Below are 22,926 nucleotides of genomic sequence, written 5' to 3'. Positions count from 1 at the left end.
TGTGGCTGGAATGCCTGATTGCACGAGACCATTCTGTCTCCTCATAATACAGCCACACAGGCAATTAGATAAAGTTTCTAACTTTTAGGATATTATAAGCCCATAAACCCAATAACATCGGAATTTGTTTTTAACATATGAAAAAAACTTGGACTACGTTTAACTTTGAAGGTTTACCTTTGATTAAACACACGAAGTGTAACTTATCCTCAATAAAAACGTAAAACATGTTCAACGTCACAATGAAGCTCCCAGTGAGACCTCTCAAATGAGGGGACCCGTGAAGGTCACGGGGTAGAATATACTCTTCAGCAACCCATGCTTGACAGAAAAGGCGACTGTTCTTGTCGGGTGGTCAGACGGGATTTGGTTGTCAGGTTCGCTGACTTGCTTGACACATGTTATCGGTTCCCAGTTGCGGTGATCGATGTTCATGCTGTTGATCACTGGATTGTCGGGTCCACATTCAATTATTTACAGACCGCCGCCATATAGTTGGACTATTGCTGAGTGCGGCGTGTAGCTAACGATCTTCACACAATCACTCACACCGAAGACCCGGGTTCGATTCCCCACATGTTTACTATGCGTGAAGCCCATTTCTGGTGTCCCCCGCCGTGATGTTGCTGGAATATTGCTAAAAGCGGCGTAAAACTAAGCCCACTCACATGCGCATATAAAACAAGCCCTTATATTTTGGAAGGTTTTGGTTAATGATCTTTAAGTCAACCTGTTACCATGAACCTTTATGACTGCTGATGTTGACACTTCCCAGACATGCATCAGATGTTTGGCTTCTGAAATAACAATACAGCTCTGGCAACAGCCAATATTACACAATGCGAGGACAACAATGATAACGCATCTTGTAAATGACTACAGGTCTGCACTTGGTGCATCACTGTTATAACAACAATATAACGGTACTATGGAAGGGTGGGGTTAAATACGTTTGATTATATCTACATTCATTTGAATGCTCCTATCCTTAATGGCACCGCGGGAGAAGCTGATATGTCAAGATTGAAACTTAAATAAATATACTTGTCAACGTTTCGTGCTTTGTTTCCAGCGGAGGACGTGTTAACGAATGTTGAGATAATATTTCAGATATGCTTATGAAGGATATCTTTGATCTGTAAATTTACAAAACTATGTTCAAAATAAAAAAGAATATTTTTGTCCTTTCCATTGTTTCATCTTTACCTGTGTCATATTGGGTGTTCTGGAAACCGAACAGGGATGTGGGATGGGTGGTGGGTGGTGGGTGGTGGGTGGAGATGTGGGGTGGTTGGTGGAGATATACGGTGGGTGGTGGAGATATGGGGTGGGTGGTGGAGTTGGGGGATGGCGATGGGATATCACCGACTGTAACTGTTAGGTATGGGGCAAGGTTGTGGGGTGACCAGACAGCCTGAGGTGTCAAGTTGTTTTTTGTGTTTTATATTGTATTATAGATGTGTGGGAGCTGGTAATATGTATGAGAGTAAACAGTCCCTCCCTCTATGTGCGCTGAATGAATGTATGAATGAATGAGGTGGGTTTTACACCACTTTTAGCAATATTCCAGCAATATCATGGCGGGGGACACCAGAAATGGGCTTCACACTTTGTACCCAAGTGAGGAACCGAACCCGGGCTTTCGGAATGACGAGCGTCGCTTTAACCACTGCGCTACCATACAGCCCCTTACATGCATTGAGATGGAAAAGATATAAATGCATGGGAGACTGTATACCATCAGTACATGAAGTGTACACGATATTTGAAGTAGGTATTTTGTGCATTGTAAATAAAAGTGACAAATCTTTACCAAATTCATTACACTCGAACAAATGAGCATATTTTTTGTTCAAACTATATCAAAAGCATGCTCTTAGGGAATCACTATCAAATAGAGATAACATCAAATGCTTGCGTAAAGAGGAACGTATGCTGCTCCGCCGATCACAAATACACGCAGAGGCAAGTTAATCGTAAATCAAACATCAGCCATGCAATTAGCAATGTCTACATTAACTTTTTACTGTGGTGTTTGCTTTTTAATCCAAAGTTATTTGAAGCTTGCATTTGGAAACACATTAAAAACATCGACATCGACACAGATCATGTTAGAATTTATCAGCTGGTGATCTTTTCAATTTATCTTCCCTTCACTAATCCGCTAGGTGCGCTGATTCGGACGACCCAACCTTAAACTGACAGGGCATGTCGTATGCGCGATGCGAGGTGTGCGCGTTACACTTGGAGACAGTTAACCATCATAGCCTTCACCTTCACCGTCAACGTTCATGACTGTCCATGGATAGGCTAATGCTTAGCCTCTGAATATTATAATTTTGATTGTAACAAATTAACCCAAATAAACTGGAGCCCCGGGGAGACCCGGGATTCAAATGACGCTAGCCGAAGGCCCGGGGTCGATGTTCGATTCCTTACATGGGTACAATGTGTCAAGCCCATTTCTGGTGCTGGAATATTGGTTAAAAGCGACGTAAAACCCAACTCACACACTCATATGGCTGAAACCACCAAGCGAGCGGCATGTTTCCGCCCAACCTGAAAACATACGTTTCTGATTATATAATTTTGATAGACACAAACATTTTTTCTTAAATTGGAAATTCACCACCAGTGAGAAAAGATATTCAATACCCTGTTAAATCTAGGCTTGCTTTATTCGGGGCTTTAGTATTGCAAAAAGGGCTGGGCTCTATTGTGGACGGTAAAATATAGGCTAACGCTTAGTTCCTTAATGTGTATAATCATTGTAACAAATAAACCCATTTAAGCTGAAAAGCAGCCCAGTGGAGATATTCAGAACTAGATCGTGAGAAAATCTAGACTTGCTTCATTTAAGGATTTACCATAGCAGAGAGGGCTTGGAGTTAGGGAAAATAATGTGGTTCAGGGACTGTGAAGCAGATTAGTCCACTGACAGCACCCCTTTTCCCTTGAACGATGAAATATTCACCTGGCACTGTTAACAGGGTGTTAATTTGCCTTGCTCTAAGGCTGTGCTGAATGCTGAGACAGTGGACGTACAGTTATACTATCAGTCTAAAGACTTTAAACAGACAAACTGGTATGTGCATCGTCTCGTCAGTCTGTTGGAGGGATAACGTGTTCTTTTTATCCATATTCTTTGAGAAATTATCATTTAAACTTATTACTTAAGCGACTGCAACTCTACGTGTCCGAAAGATGAGTTGTCATGGCTGCCGTACAAACCGCAATTAGTTCTAACAGGGCAGTGGGTGCTCGATGTCAGACAACATAACTTGTTCAGATTAGTTTGACACCAGCGCATGCTGACTATATCAGAGAACCAATGTGGCAGTTGGGTGAACAGCGAGTTCCAAATTGAGATAATGTTCAGACACTTGAGACGGTAGGTTAAAGAGTCCATGTGAAACCCATTTCTAGTGTCCCGTGCCCTGATATTGCTGGAATATTGCTGAAGATGTCGCAAAACCATACTCACTCATTCACGTTCGCTTGTTACGCCGAAGACCGGGGTTTAATTCCCTACATGGGTTTAATGTGTGAAACCCATTTCTGGCATCCCCTGCCGTCATATTGCTGGATTATCGCTTAAGATGTCGTAAAACCATACGCACTCACTCACGTTAGCTCGTCACGTATGCTTTCATGTAAAATAGGTTCATTTAAGAGATTAATTATCAGTCTAAGGGATTCGATGCTTCGTTTGGTAAACTGTCATCGTGTGTATGTCAGTTTAGTTGTTTTTTTCTTCGCTATAGCAATATTCCAGCAATGTCACGGCGGTGGGCACGTGGAATTGGCTTCAAATATTGTATTACACATAAAGCAAGATGAACAGCATGTTGTTCACATTCATTTGTTTCAATAACGCAACGTTCCATATCATGTCAGTATACACCAAGCCAAATGTTTATGAAATGATTGTTAATGTACACTGTGTATTCATAAAGACGCGATATTGCTGAAATATTGCTGAGTGCAGCATTAAACAAAGATAACACAATAAACATAGTCGTAACATTTATGAACTAGATACTATGCTTGCCATGGTTTAATGGATTCTGAGTGTTTTCTGTTCAAATATAATGAAAACGCGTAACTCCTCCGTTGAAATGGGAATTCTCACAAATAAATTCATATCATTTACTCTCCTGTCACGTTATTTACCTAGTCAGGCGTGGCGTACGTCACAAATAGTCATACGCTGGCTGAAACATGAATTTCTGTCCTGTCCTGCCCAGTCCTGTTCTGCCTGACACAAAATGACCACTGCAGGGTTAATATCGGTCTTCAGTGAGATATGCTTGAGGGGACCAACGGGATCGAGTGGTCCGGCTTGCTGATTTGGTTGTCATTTATCTACCTCTCGTACACGAATCCATGCGTGAGTACACACAGGCACGCACGCACGTGCACACACACACACGTACATACACACACACACACACACACACACACACATACACATACATACATACATACATACATACATACATACATACATACTTACTTACTTACTTACTCTCGCCGACCTCAATGACACTAAACTGAGTTTGTGATAATTATTTTTGCTGATGCCTCAGCCTACGTTCTGAACCAGACAATTCAGTGACTGATATCATGATCAATAATGGACGCTATCGATTAGTAAACGCTGTCAACAGTGTGACCAAAACTGTACTTCCAGCAATTCAAAATGATACTAGTAGATGACTAGTAGATAAACTCTGAATAAGAAGGCACGTACTCGTTAAAATGGAGACATTCTGTTTTGACTGTATAGCAGGTGGTAAGTATTTTGTTGAAAGAAATTTCTCTTAATGTACTCATTTGAGATTGTGAAAATGAGAAAAAAATAATTGAGTATCCACAAATTATCTGACGACCTCGCCTTTTACTGTGCCAGAATCTGCCATGGCGTTTTATTTATCCAAAGGCATGTTTTATATCACTGAGTTTTAAAAAATAAAAAAAATTATGCGTATGTATAGCTGTATATTTGAATTAGTTATGCGTTTCTGTGGGCTTATGTAAACGTACCGTCTCTCGTCAATCGCTATGCGATTGGCTGTATACAGTTTAATGTTACAATATTTTAATTGCTTTGACATAACGTTTTATACACGTTCATAAATTCTTATCTTTCTTCCTAACCTATAGAATGGAGAGAGACCACTTACTATAGTTCATTATGACTGCAGTTCTTTATTTGCAGTTCGATTACAATATAGCGGCCAGAGACCCAAACATAGTTCAGTGTGATTAGGGGTGGTAGGGTAGTCCCACCGAAGACCCTGCTTCGTTCCCCACATGGGTGCAATGTCAGGAGTACATTTCTGGTGTCCAGTGCCATGATATTTGCTTGAATACTAATAAAAGCGGCGTATAACTATTCTCACTCACATAGTTGCAATATAAATCTTCAACATCAGAAAACAATTATTCTTGATTATTTGCCGTAACAGATTCTCTTGTGCGTGAGACTTCTAAATGATTTTATATGATTTGATCAAAGAGAATGGATATAGCATCAGTGAATCTCTGCCCCACTGTACTCAAATGACATAACTGAAAGTTAAATCTGCAGCATCATTTTCAAAATAGACATAACTATTGCATGTGATTTCATAAAGACGTAATTCAAAGTGGGCTTGGTAAACCTTAAAGTGGACAGGATTCATTCGAGCAGTTTCGGTGGCCTAGTGGTTAATGCGTTCACTCGTCATTCCGAAGACCCGAGTTCGATTCCCTAAATGGGCACAAACCCATTTCAGGTGTCTCCCGCTGAGGTATTACTGGAATCTTGCTACAACTGACATACAACTAAACTCGCTCACTTAATTCAGTACAACATTCTTGTCATCAGCAAAGACGGAAAGTGTATGAAATACAGCATAGCCCGATCTGTTTCATCAGATGCATTGCAAATTGGAAATAATTGTACGTCGACAGGAACTGAGAACTGTGATTTAGAACTTGTACCATATGTGAAGGCAAGAAATATACCGTATAACTTGAGCAATAATTAAGTGTTCCACTGATCTACAAAACGCAAGCAAAGTAGTTCTTGAATGACACGGATACGACATGTGCCAGAGCAGCTGAAGTTCATAGAACATCTGTTTAAGTACGTATGAACAGCGAGTGCGAACTCATAATTACTCAGGCAACCATCCAGGCACACCGCATTTTATGATCAGAGTTGTCTAAAGAGGTTATGTTAACTGTCCACGAAAGTACAAATACCAGAATGATCCAGGATGCTTAAATGGATAACGGCATCTAGTTTCTTTTCCAATCACTTTGTATGTTAGCAGGTTTATGTTTTATTAGAAAGGGTCGTGCTTGATGGTTTTTTTCGCAATCTTGTTAATCAAACACGTACTTGCAGAATTGTGGGAACTGATTAAAAGTTGTGATCATATATTTCGCATCGCATCTTAATGAACTTTACCCAAACATTTAATGGCACGTATCTTGATCAATATGAAATTCTGCTCCAGTAATAATGCTGAACCGCCTAGATTATTGTGCCTTTATTAATCCCAATAGAAAAATGTCTGGATCTACCATCAAAGCCAAATATTGAATAGCGTGGACCAGCCCAGTTAAGGTCTGCAGATGTGTAGACCTGGGAGCATTTATTTACCAATATACCGATATGTGTAGAATTGTTTGCCAAACTTCCACTTGACTGCGTACGTTTATGTTGCTTCGAGTGTAGCATGTCTACTTGATTGGTCAGGTAACGGTACTTGAGGCAATTATACCGAAACATTTATAGCATTTATTAACATTTTATAGCTTGTGCAACCGGTAGAGCAGAATATGGTTTTTGTAAACACCCGGTGTCATCGATTCTTAGTTCATTCACATAAATTTCTTCATTAATGTTGCCATTTGTTTACAATAGAATCTGTTTTGGGAGATAATCGAGTCTGGGTAAGCACAGGCCTTGACCTTGCCTTCAGTTAAATTCCGGGATCATTATTTCGAATCCCCAGGGACTGTAGCTGAGTTTAAAGAAGAAACGAGGTGGTACAAGGCCGATGTGTTGATAACGCCTTCCTTGGCACTGTATTTGTATTACTATTGAATTATTATTGTTATTATTATTATAGCAAATACATTAATTTGTTTACCTAAATGCAGGTACATCCAGTTACAAATATTACCATCCTCAGGACAATAATTCAAGATATTTTTTTGTTCACTGAAAACAATGCCCTCGACTTCAGTATATCGAACTTAGAAGTGAAATATATTTGTCAAATGAGAGATAACCGTACAATATCAACTGTATCCACTCATTGAGAATTAACTGTTCGTAACATCTGCATCTGCATTCAGATTCGTTACAGTCTGTTATACCTTAAATCAGATTTCGTGATTCAGTGATTACATTTTTGGAAAGAATTGATGATTAGGTTTGTGGAATTTCACATGACATCTAGTCATTCTGGAATCATTAAGATTTGCACACTATTTTCGTGTGACCTTTAATTAAATTGTTTTATGAAAGGGAAAACAATGGACGAAATATGAAAGGTAACTTGAAGATGCTCCACGATTAATTTAAGGAAAATTAAACTTACATGGTAACTGTGTTAGGTAGTTTCAGGGTATTTGAGAGATATACATGATAGATATCTTTTATACTCTTGTGTTTCTTCTGCAGATATTTCTACGGTTCCCTGGTAAATACATGTGAGTGCCCGCCTGGCTATGAAGGCAGCAAGTGTCACCTGAAGACTGATAGACCCTTCAATGAAGGTAGGGATTTGGAGAAACCATTTAAGGTGTATAGTTCCGATGTCATGAACATCCAACAAACATGGTTACTGAGTTAGGGTTTATATACTCCTTAAATGGTTAAAATGGTCTTTAAAATGCATTAAAGTTTTATTTTCACTTCAATATTCATCTTAAAAACAAGTGTTAACATCATAATGTCTCTTTTGTCACTTCATTCCAACCTTACTACAATGAAATCTTGTTAACTCGATGTCTAGTCTTCGTTTGTCTTACCATGCAGGATTTGCATCGATAGCATTGTACATTTGTGTGTGTGTATGTGTGTGTGTGTTTTTAAAAATGTGTGTGTGTATGTCCTAATTCTTTTGAAGCACAAGCACAATGTTGTGATAATTTGATAGCATGATCTTTTGTCATACGAATTTAGATCCTCTAGTGTGGGTTCTATTTCTGCTTTTTGACTTTAGATGTTACATTGTGTGTTAACAATTGGTCTCCGGACATTAGGTACCAAGTTTATACACGGTTATATTTGCATGGATTATTTTGAGAAAATGACAGGTCCGAACCTGGAAATAAAAATGAGTCTTTATACTCATCTATATAATGTTATCATGTTCATGAACAATCACCCGTGAATAGTCGGTCTAGAATTGATCTTCGGTAGTCCATGCTTGTCGTAAGAGGCGACTAACGAGTGGTCAGTCTTTGTTGTCATACATGTTTGTGTAGATCGATGCTCTTGCTGTTGATCACCGGATCGTCTGGTCCAGAAACGAAATTTCACAGACCACCGCCAGATAGCTGGATTATTGTTGAGTGCGGCGTAAAACTAAACTTACTCATTAGCAATCGTTACGAATGAGCAGGGATGCAGCCTAACGCCGCTTTAGGTATACTTCAATAATATCACAGTCAGATATAGCGTAAGGCGGTTCATGATTTCTTTTTCCCAGTGGGGAATCGAACCCAGGTCTTTGAAGTCGGCTACGATTCTACTGGCCATGGAGCTTCTTACTGTGGCTGAAGCTGAACGTATTCCTAATACATTAACCCTGATCTTCATTCCAAATTCACAAAACGAAACAAAACAAGCTTCTGTTAATGCATCAAACCAATACTCATAAGAAAACTGTGTCTTTCTCGGCGACATATTTACAGATCTCCAATTCACCCTCTGCTATTAACACGTTCTTTTACAGCTGTAACCATGCCCGAAGGTAAGACAAATGAGACACCGGCAGCTTTGTTAATTGCTGCCTTTTTCAAATGTGGTGTTTTTTTTCTCTTATTGAAATGAGTATTGTCCATGTGTTTTTCATTGGGTGTCACATGTGTGTTTAAACAACGTCATACATAAGTTCGTTGGTCATAGACTATTTGAGCTTATGCAGTGTGTTAGTCATCCGTCAGCCCTTATGTTAAATCTCCCATTCATTCTAGGTTAGATGGTCCCTTGTGAATGATATCAATGGGACTCACCATGACAAACACAGGTTTGGTAATAGACAAAATCGGCCTTTAGTAAAACTTGTTATTTATACCTATAGATGTGAGACTTAGAAGGGTTTTGATATGAATACGTCAGAGTGTGAATACGTCATCATATGGATACGTCATGTATGATTCTGTCACTGTAGCAATACGTCAGTGTATGATTACATCAGTGTATGAATATATCAGTGTATGAAACACAAGCTTATTGGGATGATCAAAGATTTATTAGTCTTACGTGAAGCGATGACGGCAAAATGGCCTTGGCTGATTTCAAGCTATAAATGTTAGAACTCTTAAAAATACCCGAATTCATGTTTGTTAAACTGTGTACGGAAAAGACATAAATCCCTCTTAAGAGTTTATTTCTAAAGCCTTTAGACATGATTGGTGAATCTATGAAGGTTTGAAAATTTCATTTTGAAAAGTAATCAAATGTCAAAATTAAGGGAGCCAGTCACAATTTATCATGAAATCCGAATATTTGTCAAAACAAAGTTTGACATAGTGTACACTGGAAGTGATTTAATGCACACACTAAACATGGACATTCTACATTTACTGGTCTTGAAAATCCTCTTGCATGGAGGACATGCACATCACTAGCATTCCTGAGCATCATGAGCATTTGGTCCACAATTTAGTAATTTTGTCCGCAAAACAAGTCGAGCTCATGTCATGATCCGTTTCTTCATCTCACTGAAACCACTGGTTCATCAAGTTAACACGTATGCATGTCCAAGAGATTCCTGTTTCATTGTGGCACCATACGTTACTTCTAAAATTTTGCCAGATAAAATTGATCTGTTTCATCATTTGTCGTTCTGTCAATGAACCTCAGATAATGGTCGGAAAATAATATGTTATATTGTTTCCACAAAGTAGATATATCTATTTAGTACATAGTCCTTCACGCTAAGTCTAGTGTAACAGTAAATGGCCTTCACGTTGATCTTATGGTTCGTAGCCCTCATGAATTGCCGTATCTCCGGTAGAGACGGTTATTCACTTCAGTGAGGAAGGCGAATATTTGACCAGAACGGTACCTGTGGTGGTCTTGGGCATGGATTCCTGTATATGATCTTCATATAATTGTCGATTACATGGTCAGGTGACATGCACAACCTGGATGATTATCACTCTCGATCCTGATGAACGTCACTTATATGCCCGCCATATAGCTGAAACATTGCTGACTGTGGCGTAAAACTAAACCTACTCATTACTTATATGTAACATGGAACAACAAACAAAATAGGTGCACATGATGACAGTCATATTTAATCGACAGAAATCATAAGCTGTGGGCTACCCGACCTCTTATTTGAGGTCCGTTTGGATTTCAAAAAGTATCACGCCAATATCATACCCTTTAGTAAAAATTCCCAATATCAGATCCTTAAATAATATAATTTTGTTAGATTCTGTATACATATGGATGTCGCTAACATTCTATAAACTTGTCAGGTGAGCTACAGAGGCTTAGCGCTGGCTAAGCCATCATGTGTATTGCGATGAAAGCGTGCGTCAGTGGGTTTTGTTGAGCGCTTCCTCAATGTGTTCACAGTGTTTCTTCTGTCACTTTAACTTCTTTCTTTCTTTAGTGCTTCATCATAACACACACTGCACTAACACTCAATCTATATGTGTCCTTGTTGTTGGTAATCAATGCTTCTTAACACTGACAACGCGCTGTGGCCAAATGGCTATTTATGAATGATGATGGCACATGTTCGTGTCGGTCAATCGCAAAGGTATCTCTCTGTTGATTCAAAACGTCCAGACAACAGTCTGGCGGTATTATCTGCCGAATCTGATCCCGTTTAAAGTGAAAGGTAATATTGTCATAAATAGCATATGTATTGATCAGTGGTGACACCAGGTGTTCGCGATGTGAGCATATCTTTCTCTGCCACTTTGTGACAAACGTTTCTCCACAAAGTTTACCTGTGAGTGTTTTACTGGTCCTTGAATTAAGTCTGCAATGGCTGCATCGTATTTCGGGAAGTATTCGCTCTATCTGTATTTCACAAGACACGACTCTGTGTTTTACCAGTTCTAATTTGGTTCCATTGCAGTATAGAGATAATTATAGGTATCAGGTTCGTCTAGTTGGAATATTTTCTTCCCATTTTATTCAAAAATTCGAAAAAACTAGCGAATAAAGGTCGCAATGTTAACATAGCTGTTGGACGTATAAGGTTGTTGATCGGGTTTGTCAGTTGAAATAATCTGGGTCAGACAAACCTATGATCCCCTACATTAGGAAATGCATTCGGAGCCCCGTTTAAGTACAATACCTCATAGTAGTATTGATCATTTGAAACTTCAGACAAACCGTCTGCGTCATGAATTTAACAATGAACTCCACCATCTGGATATCATATATATATATATATATGATAGTATTCAATGCCCCGTTTCAGTCGTTTCTAAAACAAGCATCAATAGTTTGAAACCTACAGTCATGTTCCAGACATGCCGGTAACAGACTTAGCAATAACCTCCACTATCTGGATATGATGGCACTCAATACCCCGTTCCAGTCGCTTCTGGAACAATCATTTGAAACTTTAGACCTTCGGTTATGATAATTGCTTCCTGAGAATAGACAAACCTCGACAGAAAAAAAGCACCGGTGTAGAGCAACTGTTCACACAAAGCCGGATGTGGGCCACGACACTTGTCTCAGCTTGATCTCAGTTACAATCAGCGTGGCGTTTTAGGAAATTGGGCTTTTATTCTTGAAACGTTTGTAGAGCTAAAGATTCTTAACTTTCACCGTAGCCAATGTGTTAAGAATGGGCTTAAGAAGTTCGTAGCGCTACCAATGTTTCGAGAATAGCTAGCCTGTTTTACTACGGCTTGTAACTGAAGAGTAAAAGACTGAGCCTCTCTGCTGATTTTGTTTGATTTTTCCCAAATAAAAAAATAGTTAGCTATGCTATTTTTGAAATAAAAAAGTACTGATGTTTTGTCAACAATCCAAGAATATATATTCTTTATATTTAAACATAATTATAAAACTTCACAGAGTGATAAGAAATTGCACAGAGTGATAAAATATTGCACAGAGTGATAAAATATTGCTCAATGCAAATACAGTAACAGTTTCTGGACATCTTAGAATTCTTTGAATATATATAGGGGGAGATTGTCCAATATCCCACAAATGGCGGGATCATGTCATTGCAGATTCGATTCTTAGCATGGACCATTCCAGGCAAATTTATCTACCAACAAACTGCTTTTGTTCGAACGTTTGTACTGATGAATGATGAAGTTTTAATTCAAATTTCAAGTACTTAATTTGCTGTCTTTTGACTGTAGTTTATAAATGCGATGTTTGAGAAAATGTTATTGTAGGCGGTGGAGAGGTTACAGTGCATGTGTACTCATGCAGTTAGATGTGGAGCGTAGTCCAGTGTCACAGTCAAAATGGCTAAACGGTCCTATTCTTTGTTACTGAAACTAGGGATGCGTATCATGGTTTACTACGGCCATGATCGCAGTTGGACTTGAGTAAAGTTCATTGTCTGAAATTAGTTGGAAGGATGACCGGGTTTGGCATCCTCTGAGTTTCTGGGACTTCGGCGGTGTCTTACATGTATCCTACAAAAGACTATTTTGTATCAGTCCATCCAGCAGTGAATGGGTAGCCGGAACGAGTATTCTTGTGATCGTTAACCTTTTAAAGCCTAATTGGCAGTGTACAGTCTAGGGAATTGAGAAAGAAAAGTAACTCGTCACTGATATTACAGTGATGTCCCGTGATATTACAGTGATGTCCCGTGATATTACAGTGATGTCCCGTGATATTACAGTGATATCGTGTTGACATTTATAAGTGATTATCATTGTTTCCCAAACATCACTTACTTTATCCCTAGTTATCCCTCATACCCCATGCGTGTCACCAGCAGGTTCATTCGACTCATGCTAAGTAACATACATATATCAACGGGAAGTGCAAAACGTTAAGAATTAATTTGACCCAGACAAATTGACTCGTAGCATAACGTTGTGTAGAACCCAAGTTACCTATCCCAGATACCTTAACGGGCAGGTGCCTGATGAGTTATAAAGGTTTAAATCTGTAACCTGGGTTATGTGTTAGGTAGTCATGGCTACCATAAAAGTAAGGCCTTCAGACCTACGATCAGTCTGTCGTAATCGTTTGGGCGGTTATTGATATATGGTTTAGGAAAACAACCCAACACTATGTCTAAGGTAGCCAGAGCTACCGTGAAGTAAGCAGAGGCCATGCATTCGATCAGTCTATCGTTATATTATGGGAAGTTATTAACACGTGGTTTGGGAAAACAATCTAACACTATCCTGCACTATCCTCAACAGCTTCTACGTTTACAGGTGTGATATGTTTGTCAAAGACATTTCTCTATTTTCTCTCTATATATTAATTTCCACTAGATCATGTTTCTCCTCTGACAAACCAGATGAACCTAACGTGTGTGTTTCAGCACAGAACTTTCATTGCAATTACCAAGTAACCGTTGTGCTTTTGCAAACTCTACACCACAGCCTTTTGTTAACTCATCCCATATGTTCAAATGCTATCGTTTCCTTAGACCATAATCAGACACCACGATTTTGTTTTGATGAGGCCAGTGTTATGAAACATGTAACGTCATGTTTCAGACTGCGAGAACCTTGGTTGCAGTCAGTTGTGTGAACAGTCTCAAGATGGAAGCTTTTATTGCTCCTGCGTGGAAGGATTTAAGTTGGATACGGATAACGCTACTTGCATGGAGAAAGGTAAAAAACTTGGAAAAGGTTGGTTGGTTGTTGTTTAACGCCGCACTCAGCAATATCCCGGCTATGTGGTGGCGTTCTGTAAGTAATCAAGTCTGGACCAGGTCAACAGCATTGGCATATATCTGTGCAGCTGGAATACAATGACATGTGTCAACCAGCTAGTCTGACCATCCGATCCCGTTAATCGCCTCTAACGGCAAGTATGGGTTATTGATGATCAGTTCTACCCTGGATCTTTACAGGTCATTATGAAACGCACCCATCCGTACACCCACCCACCCACCCCACACCCACCCCCTAGGCCATATCGTGATCTTGATCGGCGCAAGAATTTTAGCAGTTGCACACCTCGTAAGCATTGCCAGTTGTTTCTTCAGAGCAAAGAAGGAGATGTCGTGGCTGCTTTTTTACTCATGTATACTCTTGACAAAGGCAGTTGTTTCGTTGTGGCGTTTTAAACTAGTTACCGTTGGGTATATGTTCACATTCAACCAACAGCAGTCAACACATTGCCAGATGTCATGTATACAAACCGTTATTTTGTAAAACGTCAGTGTTGTACAGTCGAAATGTCACAAACCGGAAAACAAAATACATACCACTAACCACTTGAAGACAAGGAGTGCTGTCGAAATGCATAATTCTTTATATAAAACAAGTTTCTCCTAGCCAAACTGAAGTGTAGTTTACATAAATGACAACAGGATGTGTCCGAAACACTGCGTTCTTTATGTTCCGCTGCGAAACCCAGAGAGATTCATCGATTTCTTATTCCCACACCATGCGTTCTGTTGTAGATAGAAAATTGGACGCTATATACCCATGCTTGAAAGCTAATGTACGGCCACCGTGCCATAGTGTGTATGCTTTAAATGAAACAGATAGTCTTTGGATCTCAATGACCCCATTAATCATTTGTGGTGCAGTCTGTTCTTTTTGAAAATTGATTTTGAAAGATTTATCCATTGTTCTTAACGAGGTCCATTATTACCGCAGCTTCGAGAAGGATGTGGTTATTGATTTCATTTGTGTCTGTGATATCAGCCAGAAGGCTCACACTTCTATAAGTTTAGTAACGCATTTATACCTCTACATGTAGCATGTATGATACACATTATAATCAGATTTGGGGCACTTCATGCAAGGATTAACATGACAGTGACCTTGGGTGTTTTTATCAATCAATCATAACCTCATTATAAAAGACCAATATAGGATACCCTTTCATGACGAAACCCTGTTTGAGAGGAATTCAAATGGAGATTAGTCGACGGGAACTGCAAAAGCAAGACCGTAATGCATTATATGTTAGTGAAGCAAGAACACATTCTCGCAGTAATATTTACTGGACAAACACAGAGTTGCTGTATCCACATTAGGTCTTCCTTGTGAGGTACTGGTGCAGCAAGGATTATATAGGTGCAGTAGGGGTGCAAGCTTGGATTATATACTGCCTCACTAAACAGTTAGGTCTTCCTTGTTAGATATAGGTACAATAGGATAGCAAGCTTGGATTATATACTGCCTCACTAAACAGTTACGTCTTCCTTGTTAGATATAGGTACAATAGGATAGCAAGCTTGGATTATATACTGCCTCACTAAACAGTTACGTCTTCCTTGTTAGATATAGGTACAATAGGATAGCAAGCTTGGATTATATACTGCCTCACTAACCGGTTACGTCTTCCTTGTTAGATATAGGTGCAGTAGGGGTGCAAGCTTGGATTATATACTGCCTCACTAAACAGTTACGTCTTCCTTGTTAGATATAGGTGCAGTAGGGGAGCAAGCTTGGATTATATACTGCCTCACTAACCGGTTACGTCTTCCTTGTTAGATATAGGTACAGTAGGGGAGCAAGCTTGGATTATATACTGCCTCACTAACCGGTTACGTCTTCCTTGTTAGATATAGGTGCAGTAGGGGAGCAAGCTTGGATTATATACTGCCTCACTAAACAGTTACGTCTTCCTTGTTAGATATAGGTACAGTAGGGGAGCAAGCTTGGATTATATACTGCCTCACTAAACCGTTACGTCTTCCTTGTTAGATATAGGTGCAGTAGGGGAGCAAGCTTGGATTATATACTGCCTCACTAACCGGTTACGTCTTCCTTGTTAGATATAGGTGCAGTAGGGGAGCAAGCTTGGATTATATACTGCCTCACTAAACCGTTACGTCTTCCTTGTTAGATATAGGTGCAGTAGGGGTGCAAGCTTGGATTATATACTGCCTCACTAAACCGTTACGTCTTCCTTGTTAGATATAGGTGCAATAGGGGTGCAAGCTTGGATTATATACTGCCTCACTAAACCGTTACGTCTTCCTTGTTAGATATAGGTGCAGTAGGGGTGCAAGCTTGGATTATATACTGCCTCACTAAACCGTTACGTCTTCCTTGTTAGATATAGGTGCAGTAGGGGAGCAAGCTTGGATTATATACTGCCTCACTAAACCGTTACGTCTTCCTTGTTAGATATAGGTGCAGTAGGGGTGCAAGCTTGGATTATATACTGCCTCACTAAACCGTTACGTCTTCCTTGTTAGATATAGGTACAGTAGGGGAGCAAGCTTGGATTATATACTGCCTCACTAAACCGTTACGTCTTCCTTGTTAGATATGGGTGCAGGAGGGGTACCGAGTTGGATTGGTTGCTGCCCCACTAAACGGGTTTGGTTTGGTTTTACACGTGCACCGACATCACATAGTCAAACCGGTGCAGTGTTTGGCATGCAACCTTCAAACGAACTCTCCCAAACAGATCCCAATGGTGTATCCAAGCATCAGGGTCGTATCATTGGGCGGCACGGAGTATGTTCAAGTGTGGCTTTTCCTCTAGTATTACCCTATGACAGCCACTTGTTGCTTATTGTAAATTGTGATTCTAAAGGGAAAGCACATACAAATATTATCATATTCACCCACAAAGGTTTTACTGATTTCACTCTTTGATTTCACAAAAAGGTCTTCTAATGGGAATCTCGTTAAGTTTCCTTTTATTGATCGTCTATGGCACAGTGTGTCTCTGTTCCATATGGGCAACGGCACCTCTTAAACTTGTTCTTGAACGTCCATTTCCTTCAGTTACATGAGTCCTGATGAAACGTTTTAACGACCCAGCTAATCTCAAAACCTGACTGATCAGGAAAAACGTAGATTAATTTTTACGCAAATCAAGATTCATTTTGTCAAAGAGATATAAAGATGTGATGGTTGGCTCCATCAGTTCGATATCACACAAGATAAAAAGATTGTATAATTACGTGATTCTAAACATCGATTCAAGACACTTTTAGAAATACGATCAGGAATGACAGGATCTTTCACAGACTGGTAATGCCATTAACAAATCAAAAACCAAGGCAAATTCTATTTTATGAGACATTTGAATTTTGTCTTCAACATCAAACGTCATTTTTATATAAAAATTAGTTATATCTGCTTATCAAGGGCTCGTCAAGGACACCTCCTTCTCGTTACGTTCATTCTAATGTGCCATGTGTAAATAACCCCTTTTTTTTCGTTTCCAGAAATGTATCGAATTACTGCCAGTGTTCCAGTAAGAAAGGATGTGATTATTCCTGGCGGATTTACATCACCACATGAGGATGTAACGGCCAGATTGAGAGAACGGGTATGTGGCATGTATTCAATAGTTTATTACTGTAGATACGGTCATGGATTTATTGTTTATTCAGCCTGACCAGAACCCTGTTCCACAAAGTGGTCGTTGCGTTAGTGAGTATTAGAGTGTTGATGTTACGATTACCAGGGGCTCCCAGTATGTCGCCGAACAGAGACGGCGTCACGAGGGATTCTGATCGTTTAGTAGCTTCTAAACATTTCGTATGTTAGTAGTTCCTAAACATTTCGTATGGTTTTGGACAGGATTCTATTGCGCTCAATTTTCTTCCGTTAAAATCCGGAAAATAGTGACTTTCTAAGAATGCAGACCAGGAATCAAGTTTATAAAACTAGATATATAAGTTTATATTTATATATTTATATACATTTATGTGTACTATTGTACACTGCTGAATTTTACCCTTTATACATGTATGTGTGTGTGTGTATGTGTGTGTGTGTATGTGTGTGTATGTGTGTGTATAATTTGTATATCAAGGATAATCCTGAACAAAACAGCTCTGTGCAGAGTTGCGCCCCTTACTTGTAGCATTATCTGATGATTGTGCTAAGTGGTCTGTCAGCACTGTATCCAAATTTCTAGGATCCATCAAAGAGACAGAGGTCTACGACCTTTGGCACAATAAACTACATTAAGCCGATGTACTAGCTGTCTCGTTAGTGTCGGAAGGGAAACGATACGTTTTAATTATATATCTGTTAGAAATACTTGCTGAAATAATTGCCTTTTCATACGACAGGTAATCTATACCCTGGATCTCTCGGGAATAAAATCTGTAACAGGATTTGGATTTGATGGCGTCAGGTAGGTTCTTTTTCACCATAGTTTCAGTGTATTTTTTTAATCGAGTAAAAATCTCATAAGGAGATTAGATGTTGTCACTGCTAGTCTTACAGCGAGCAACTCAAGCATTTAATGAGTCTTTCGAGAATATAAATAATTAATAGAGTAAAACATAACAGCATCAAGTGGTACATCGCATCATTATAGAGTATCGTTATTGCATCGTTGTAGCATCATTAGAACACTGTTTTAGCATGACAAGAGGATGACAGAGCACTTTAGAATAATTGTAACATCACCACCGCATCGTTGTAGCTGCACAAGGATCATTATCATTGCGAGACATGACATACAAGGTAGATGGCACAACACCCCTCACTACCAGCCTCAACACCCTCTCAGAAGTGGATGGCATGCAGTTTCAAGATTCATTTCTTAATCTCACTGTTTTATTAATCACCAGAAGACACATATCAATAGTAATGTCATCAAAAAAAATGTCAAATGACGCGACTCCATGGGGAAATGTACTAATGTAAGAGAACTACCGCGTATAAGAGAGTGAATGAGTTTTACGCAACACTCAACAGTATTCCAGCTATATGGCGGCGGTCTGTAAACAATCGCGTGTGGACCAGACAAACAGTGAACAACAGGATGAGCATCTATCTAGACAACTGAGAACCGATGAGATGTGTCAACCAAGTCAGCGAGCCTGAGCACCCGGTCACCTTAGTAGCCTCTTATCAAAAGCATAGTCGCTTTTTGTGGCAAGCATGGGTTACTGAAGACCTATTCTACCACGGATCATCAAGGATACTACTGGACGTAAACCTAGAAAGTTTCCTGAACACATAATTCTCTTCCTTTGTTAGAAAACCCCCAAATGAACACAGCACACTCGGGTACCTTCTTGTTGTATAACTTGCTGGGGCGGAGGGAAGTGGAGAGATCGTCCGCTCGTCACGGACCCGGGTTCGATTCCCCACATGGGTATAAGCCGTTAAGCCCATTTCTGTGTCCCCCTGTGTCACTCACTCTTTACGGTATAACCTGCTGTGGAAATAACATTTCGAAACTTTGAAACACTTACATCTCTATCATTCTGATCCACTCTTTTAGTTAAAACCTCTCATTCTGCAAGGCGTGTATCCATGTCCTATAATGTAATACTAAACATAATTCGTGCAGCTCACAACATAGTTTTATGGCATTGTCGGTTTACATTTAGTCAACACTCGCACAACAATCTGAAAAGTTCCAGATTATTTTCATATATCATCTTTATATTTCCAGAGATCAATCGGGTAAGAACTTCATGACCTTCCACTTCTACGTTGAGAACATTGAGTTGGAACTGGTGAACAGAGGTCTGCAGTTTTTGACCACAGGCGATAGACTATTCGGCGTAGACGTGGACACCGACGCCCTCAGATACCAGGCAGACCCAGGTGAGTAACTTCGGTCATTAAGGAACAAGAACATGCATTTCTCCTTGACATCTCTCGTGATGCTGAGAGGCGGAGTGGGGGGTGGGGTAGCTGAGTGGTTAAAGCGTTCGCTCGTCACGCTGAAGACCTGGGTACAGTGTGTAAAGCCCATTTCTGGGGTCCCTCGCTGTTTGAATGCCCACCTCGTAGTGGTGTCGTAACCGTTGTTGCACCATCATTATAGCATTCTTGTAGTATCAGTATAGAGTTGGTTGTATCACTATTCTAGCTTCCATGTAGCATCAATATACGGTTGGTTGTAGCATTATTCTGGCTTTCGTGTAGCAGTATAGCAGTCTTGTACCATGAGTGTAGCAATGGTTGTAGCATCATTCTGGCATTGGTTGTAGCATCATTACAGCATTGTCGTAGCATCGTTATAGCAATATTGTAGCATCAGCACAGCGTTGTAGCATCAGCATAGCATTGTTGTAGCATCAGCATAGCATTCCTGTAACATCGGTATAGGGTTGGTTGTAGCAGCATTAAAGCATCGTTGCAGCATCATCATAACGTTGATGTAGCATTATCATGGCATTGTTGTTGCATCGTCAAAGTATTGTTGGAGCAGTATTATAACATCGCTGTACCATCATTAGAACACTACCGCAGCATCAATGCAGCGTAACTATCGCATTGTTGTTGCATCATTAAAGCATTTCAATATTCCTTTTTTTGTTTTGTTTTGTTTTTTTTTAAAGAAAAATATGTAGGCAACTCTAAATGATAAAACATTTTGAGAAAACGACTGACAGTGGATGAATTCATAGTGCAGCCTTTGGCTTCCACCTCCCGGAATAGAACAGTGTTGTATCTTAGGCGATAGGGTCGAGGCAACGCTATTCGCAAAGAAAAAATCGTTATTTATAACTACGGCAGGTAATTAAGTCGAGCGGGCTAATTGGGTAATATCAGAAAGCATCCGGTGGGCTGTGATATGCAGTGTCGAAAATACAGATGAGCTCAGAGCGTGCGTGAAAAGTGAAATAGACGTTGTTGTTTTTCTGAACTGCTTGTTAGGGTTACAAAGACTAGGATCTTATAAACGTTCTGGGTTTTTTTATATATTTGGTAATTCAAGGATTTATTTTGTGTCTGCAGCTTGTTGAATAAGAATAAAGTGCAAAAGTTAAGATACTCGCGGTCCTTTATAAGTTTTTGGTTTGCTCCTTTTGTTACGTGATACAAGGGGTCTTAGTTGTCTGTGCAGAGTTGTGTCCCTTAGGCGTGGCAGAAACCAGTGATCGACTGTTCAGATCCCCGTGTTGTTTGGTTGTCACTGACCTAATCCTGCTCGTTTATTTCACCAAATGCGATACTTCAAATAAGAATGAGTAATTAAATAAGGTTTTAAATAAGTATTTCAGCAACATCACGGCGGGGACACCAGAAATGGACTTCATACGCTGTGAATCGAACCCGGATCTTCGGCGTGACGAGCTAACGTTTTAACCACTAGGCTACCCACCGTCCCTCAGATAACAAAGTAGTAGGGTCAGTGGTTAGGCAGTAACTATAAATCTACCCGAAGCTATCAACCTGAAAGGGCTGACATACATGGGAGCGTTAAACCTAGTTTTATGTATCGAAGGGGCTAGAGATCTTAAACTGAATGGGCCTATCAGAGGTCAGTCTAGTTAGGCGAAAGACCTTTGTCGTAATGTCATTGCCCTATGTCTGTATTGATCATCATTTCTGACTGTGTCAGACAGATAAAGAAACTGGCAGATGTCACGGTGATTGAACGTGTTTTTGTGTGTGGACGGGAACATTAAAGTCTGGTCTTGATTGATTGTCATGGATACCACGAGGAAATATGCCCCCACCCCACCCCACCCCACCCCTCCTTCCCTCCATCGGCTCTAATAACACCCCGAGACAGTTGTGCAGGTGCAAAACAATCAAAATAATTTCTAAATTAATCGAAACGATGTTTTAAAAATTAATTATGAAAATGTATTCTTCAATATTCAATAAATGATCCAGATATCGGAGAGCAGGAGGTTGATGGTCTGATACCTTCTCCGGTGTTGAAAGACGTCACACACACACACACACACACACACACACACACACACACACACACACACACACACACACACACACACACACACACACACACACACACACACACACACACTGCAAACGTGTTTGCAAGTTCAGCAATCATAAACACAACTACACAAAAACCTGAAATCAGCTCGAGGCGATGGGGTAGCCTAGTGATTAAAGCGTTCGCTCGTCACGCTCGTCCGCGATCGATTCCACACACGGGTACAATGTGTGAAGCCCATTTCTGATGTCCCCCTGCCAATATATTGCTGGAATATTGCTAAAAGCAACGTTATACTAAATTCACTCACCCAGCTCAGTTCATGTTTTGCTTTGAGTATACTTTCGACAAGATTCCACTTCGATTTCTTTTTATTTTTGAGAAAATCAGTCAAATGTCTGTGCAAGGTCGGAACGACCGAGAACTTGGCAGATGGTTGGTCGCTGTCGTTTTTGTTTAATTCTAATATGTCAGAGAGTCATATTATGATGAGAGTGAGTTGGGTTTAAAGCCAGTCTTTGAGCACACTAGAAATGAGCTTTACATATTGTGCCCGTGTGGGGAATCGAACCTGGACCAAAGGTGTGGCGAGCGAAGACTTTACTGATTACGCCAGTTGTGAATTAACTTTAAGGTAAATCTGAAAGCGCTGCCTACTATTGAAACCTTACACCAACTGACAGTGAGCGCGAGTGTTCCATTTTACATACACTAAATCAGTGATGTGTGGGGGGCGGTAGGGTAGCATAGCAGTTAAAGTGTTTGCTCGTCACGTCGAAGACCCGAGTTCGATTCCTCACAATGTGTAAGCCCATTTCTGGTATAGCTGGAATATCACTAAAAGCGGCGTAAAACTAGTCTCACCCACTCGATGATATGGAAGTATTGGTGTCAGTTTTATGTAAGATGTAAGAGGAACG

At 40.0% G+C, this 22,926-nt stretch overlaps 1 protein-coding gene across 4 annotated transcripts in view; it reads left to right on the top strand.

The window, feature by feature from the left end:
• LOC137290956 (uncharacterized) overlaps positions 1 to 22,926 on the top strand; it is a 109,384-nt gene that overhangs the window by 29,559 nt on the left and 56,899 nt on the right. For 3 of the 4 annotated variants that reach the window (XM_067822182.1, XM_067822180.1, XM_067822181.1), the window contains exons 3-8: positions 7,685 to 7,779; positions 8,964 to 8,981; positions 13,915 to 14,031; positions 17,565 to 17,668; positions 18,420 to 18,484; positions 19,760 to 19,914. In XM_067822182.1, the coding sequence (XP_067678283.1) occupies positions 7,685 to 7,779; positions 8,964 to 8,981; positions 13,915 to 14,031; positions 17,565 to 17,668; positions 18,420 to 18,484; positions 19,760 to 19,914 (554 nt within the window). The remainder of the gene's footprint in view (positions 1 to 7,684; positions 7,780 to 8,963; positions 8,982 to 13,914; positions 14,032 to 17,564; positions 17,669 to 18,419; positions 18,485 to 19,759; positions 19,915 to 22,926) is intronic. The other variant, XM_067822183.1, reaches the window with a different exon arrangement.

The sequence above is a fragment of the Haliotis asinina genome, chromosome 7 (assembly GCF_037392515.1).
Source record: "Haliotis asinina isolate JCU_RB_2024 chromosome 7, JCU_Hal_asi_v2, whole genome shotgun sequence".
In the NCBI taxonomy this organism is placed as follows: Eukaryota; Metazoa; Mollusca; class Gastropoda; order Lepetellida; family Haliotidae; genus Haliotis; species Haliotis asinina.
This window is presented reverse-complemented; position numbering and strand designations above follow the sequence as displayed.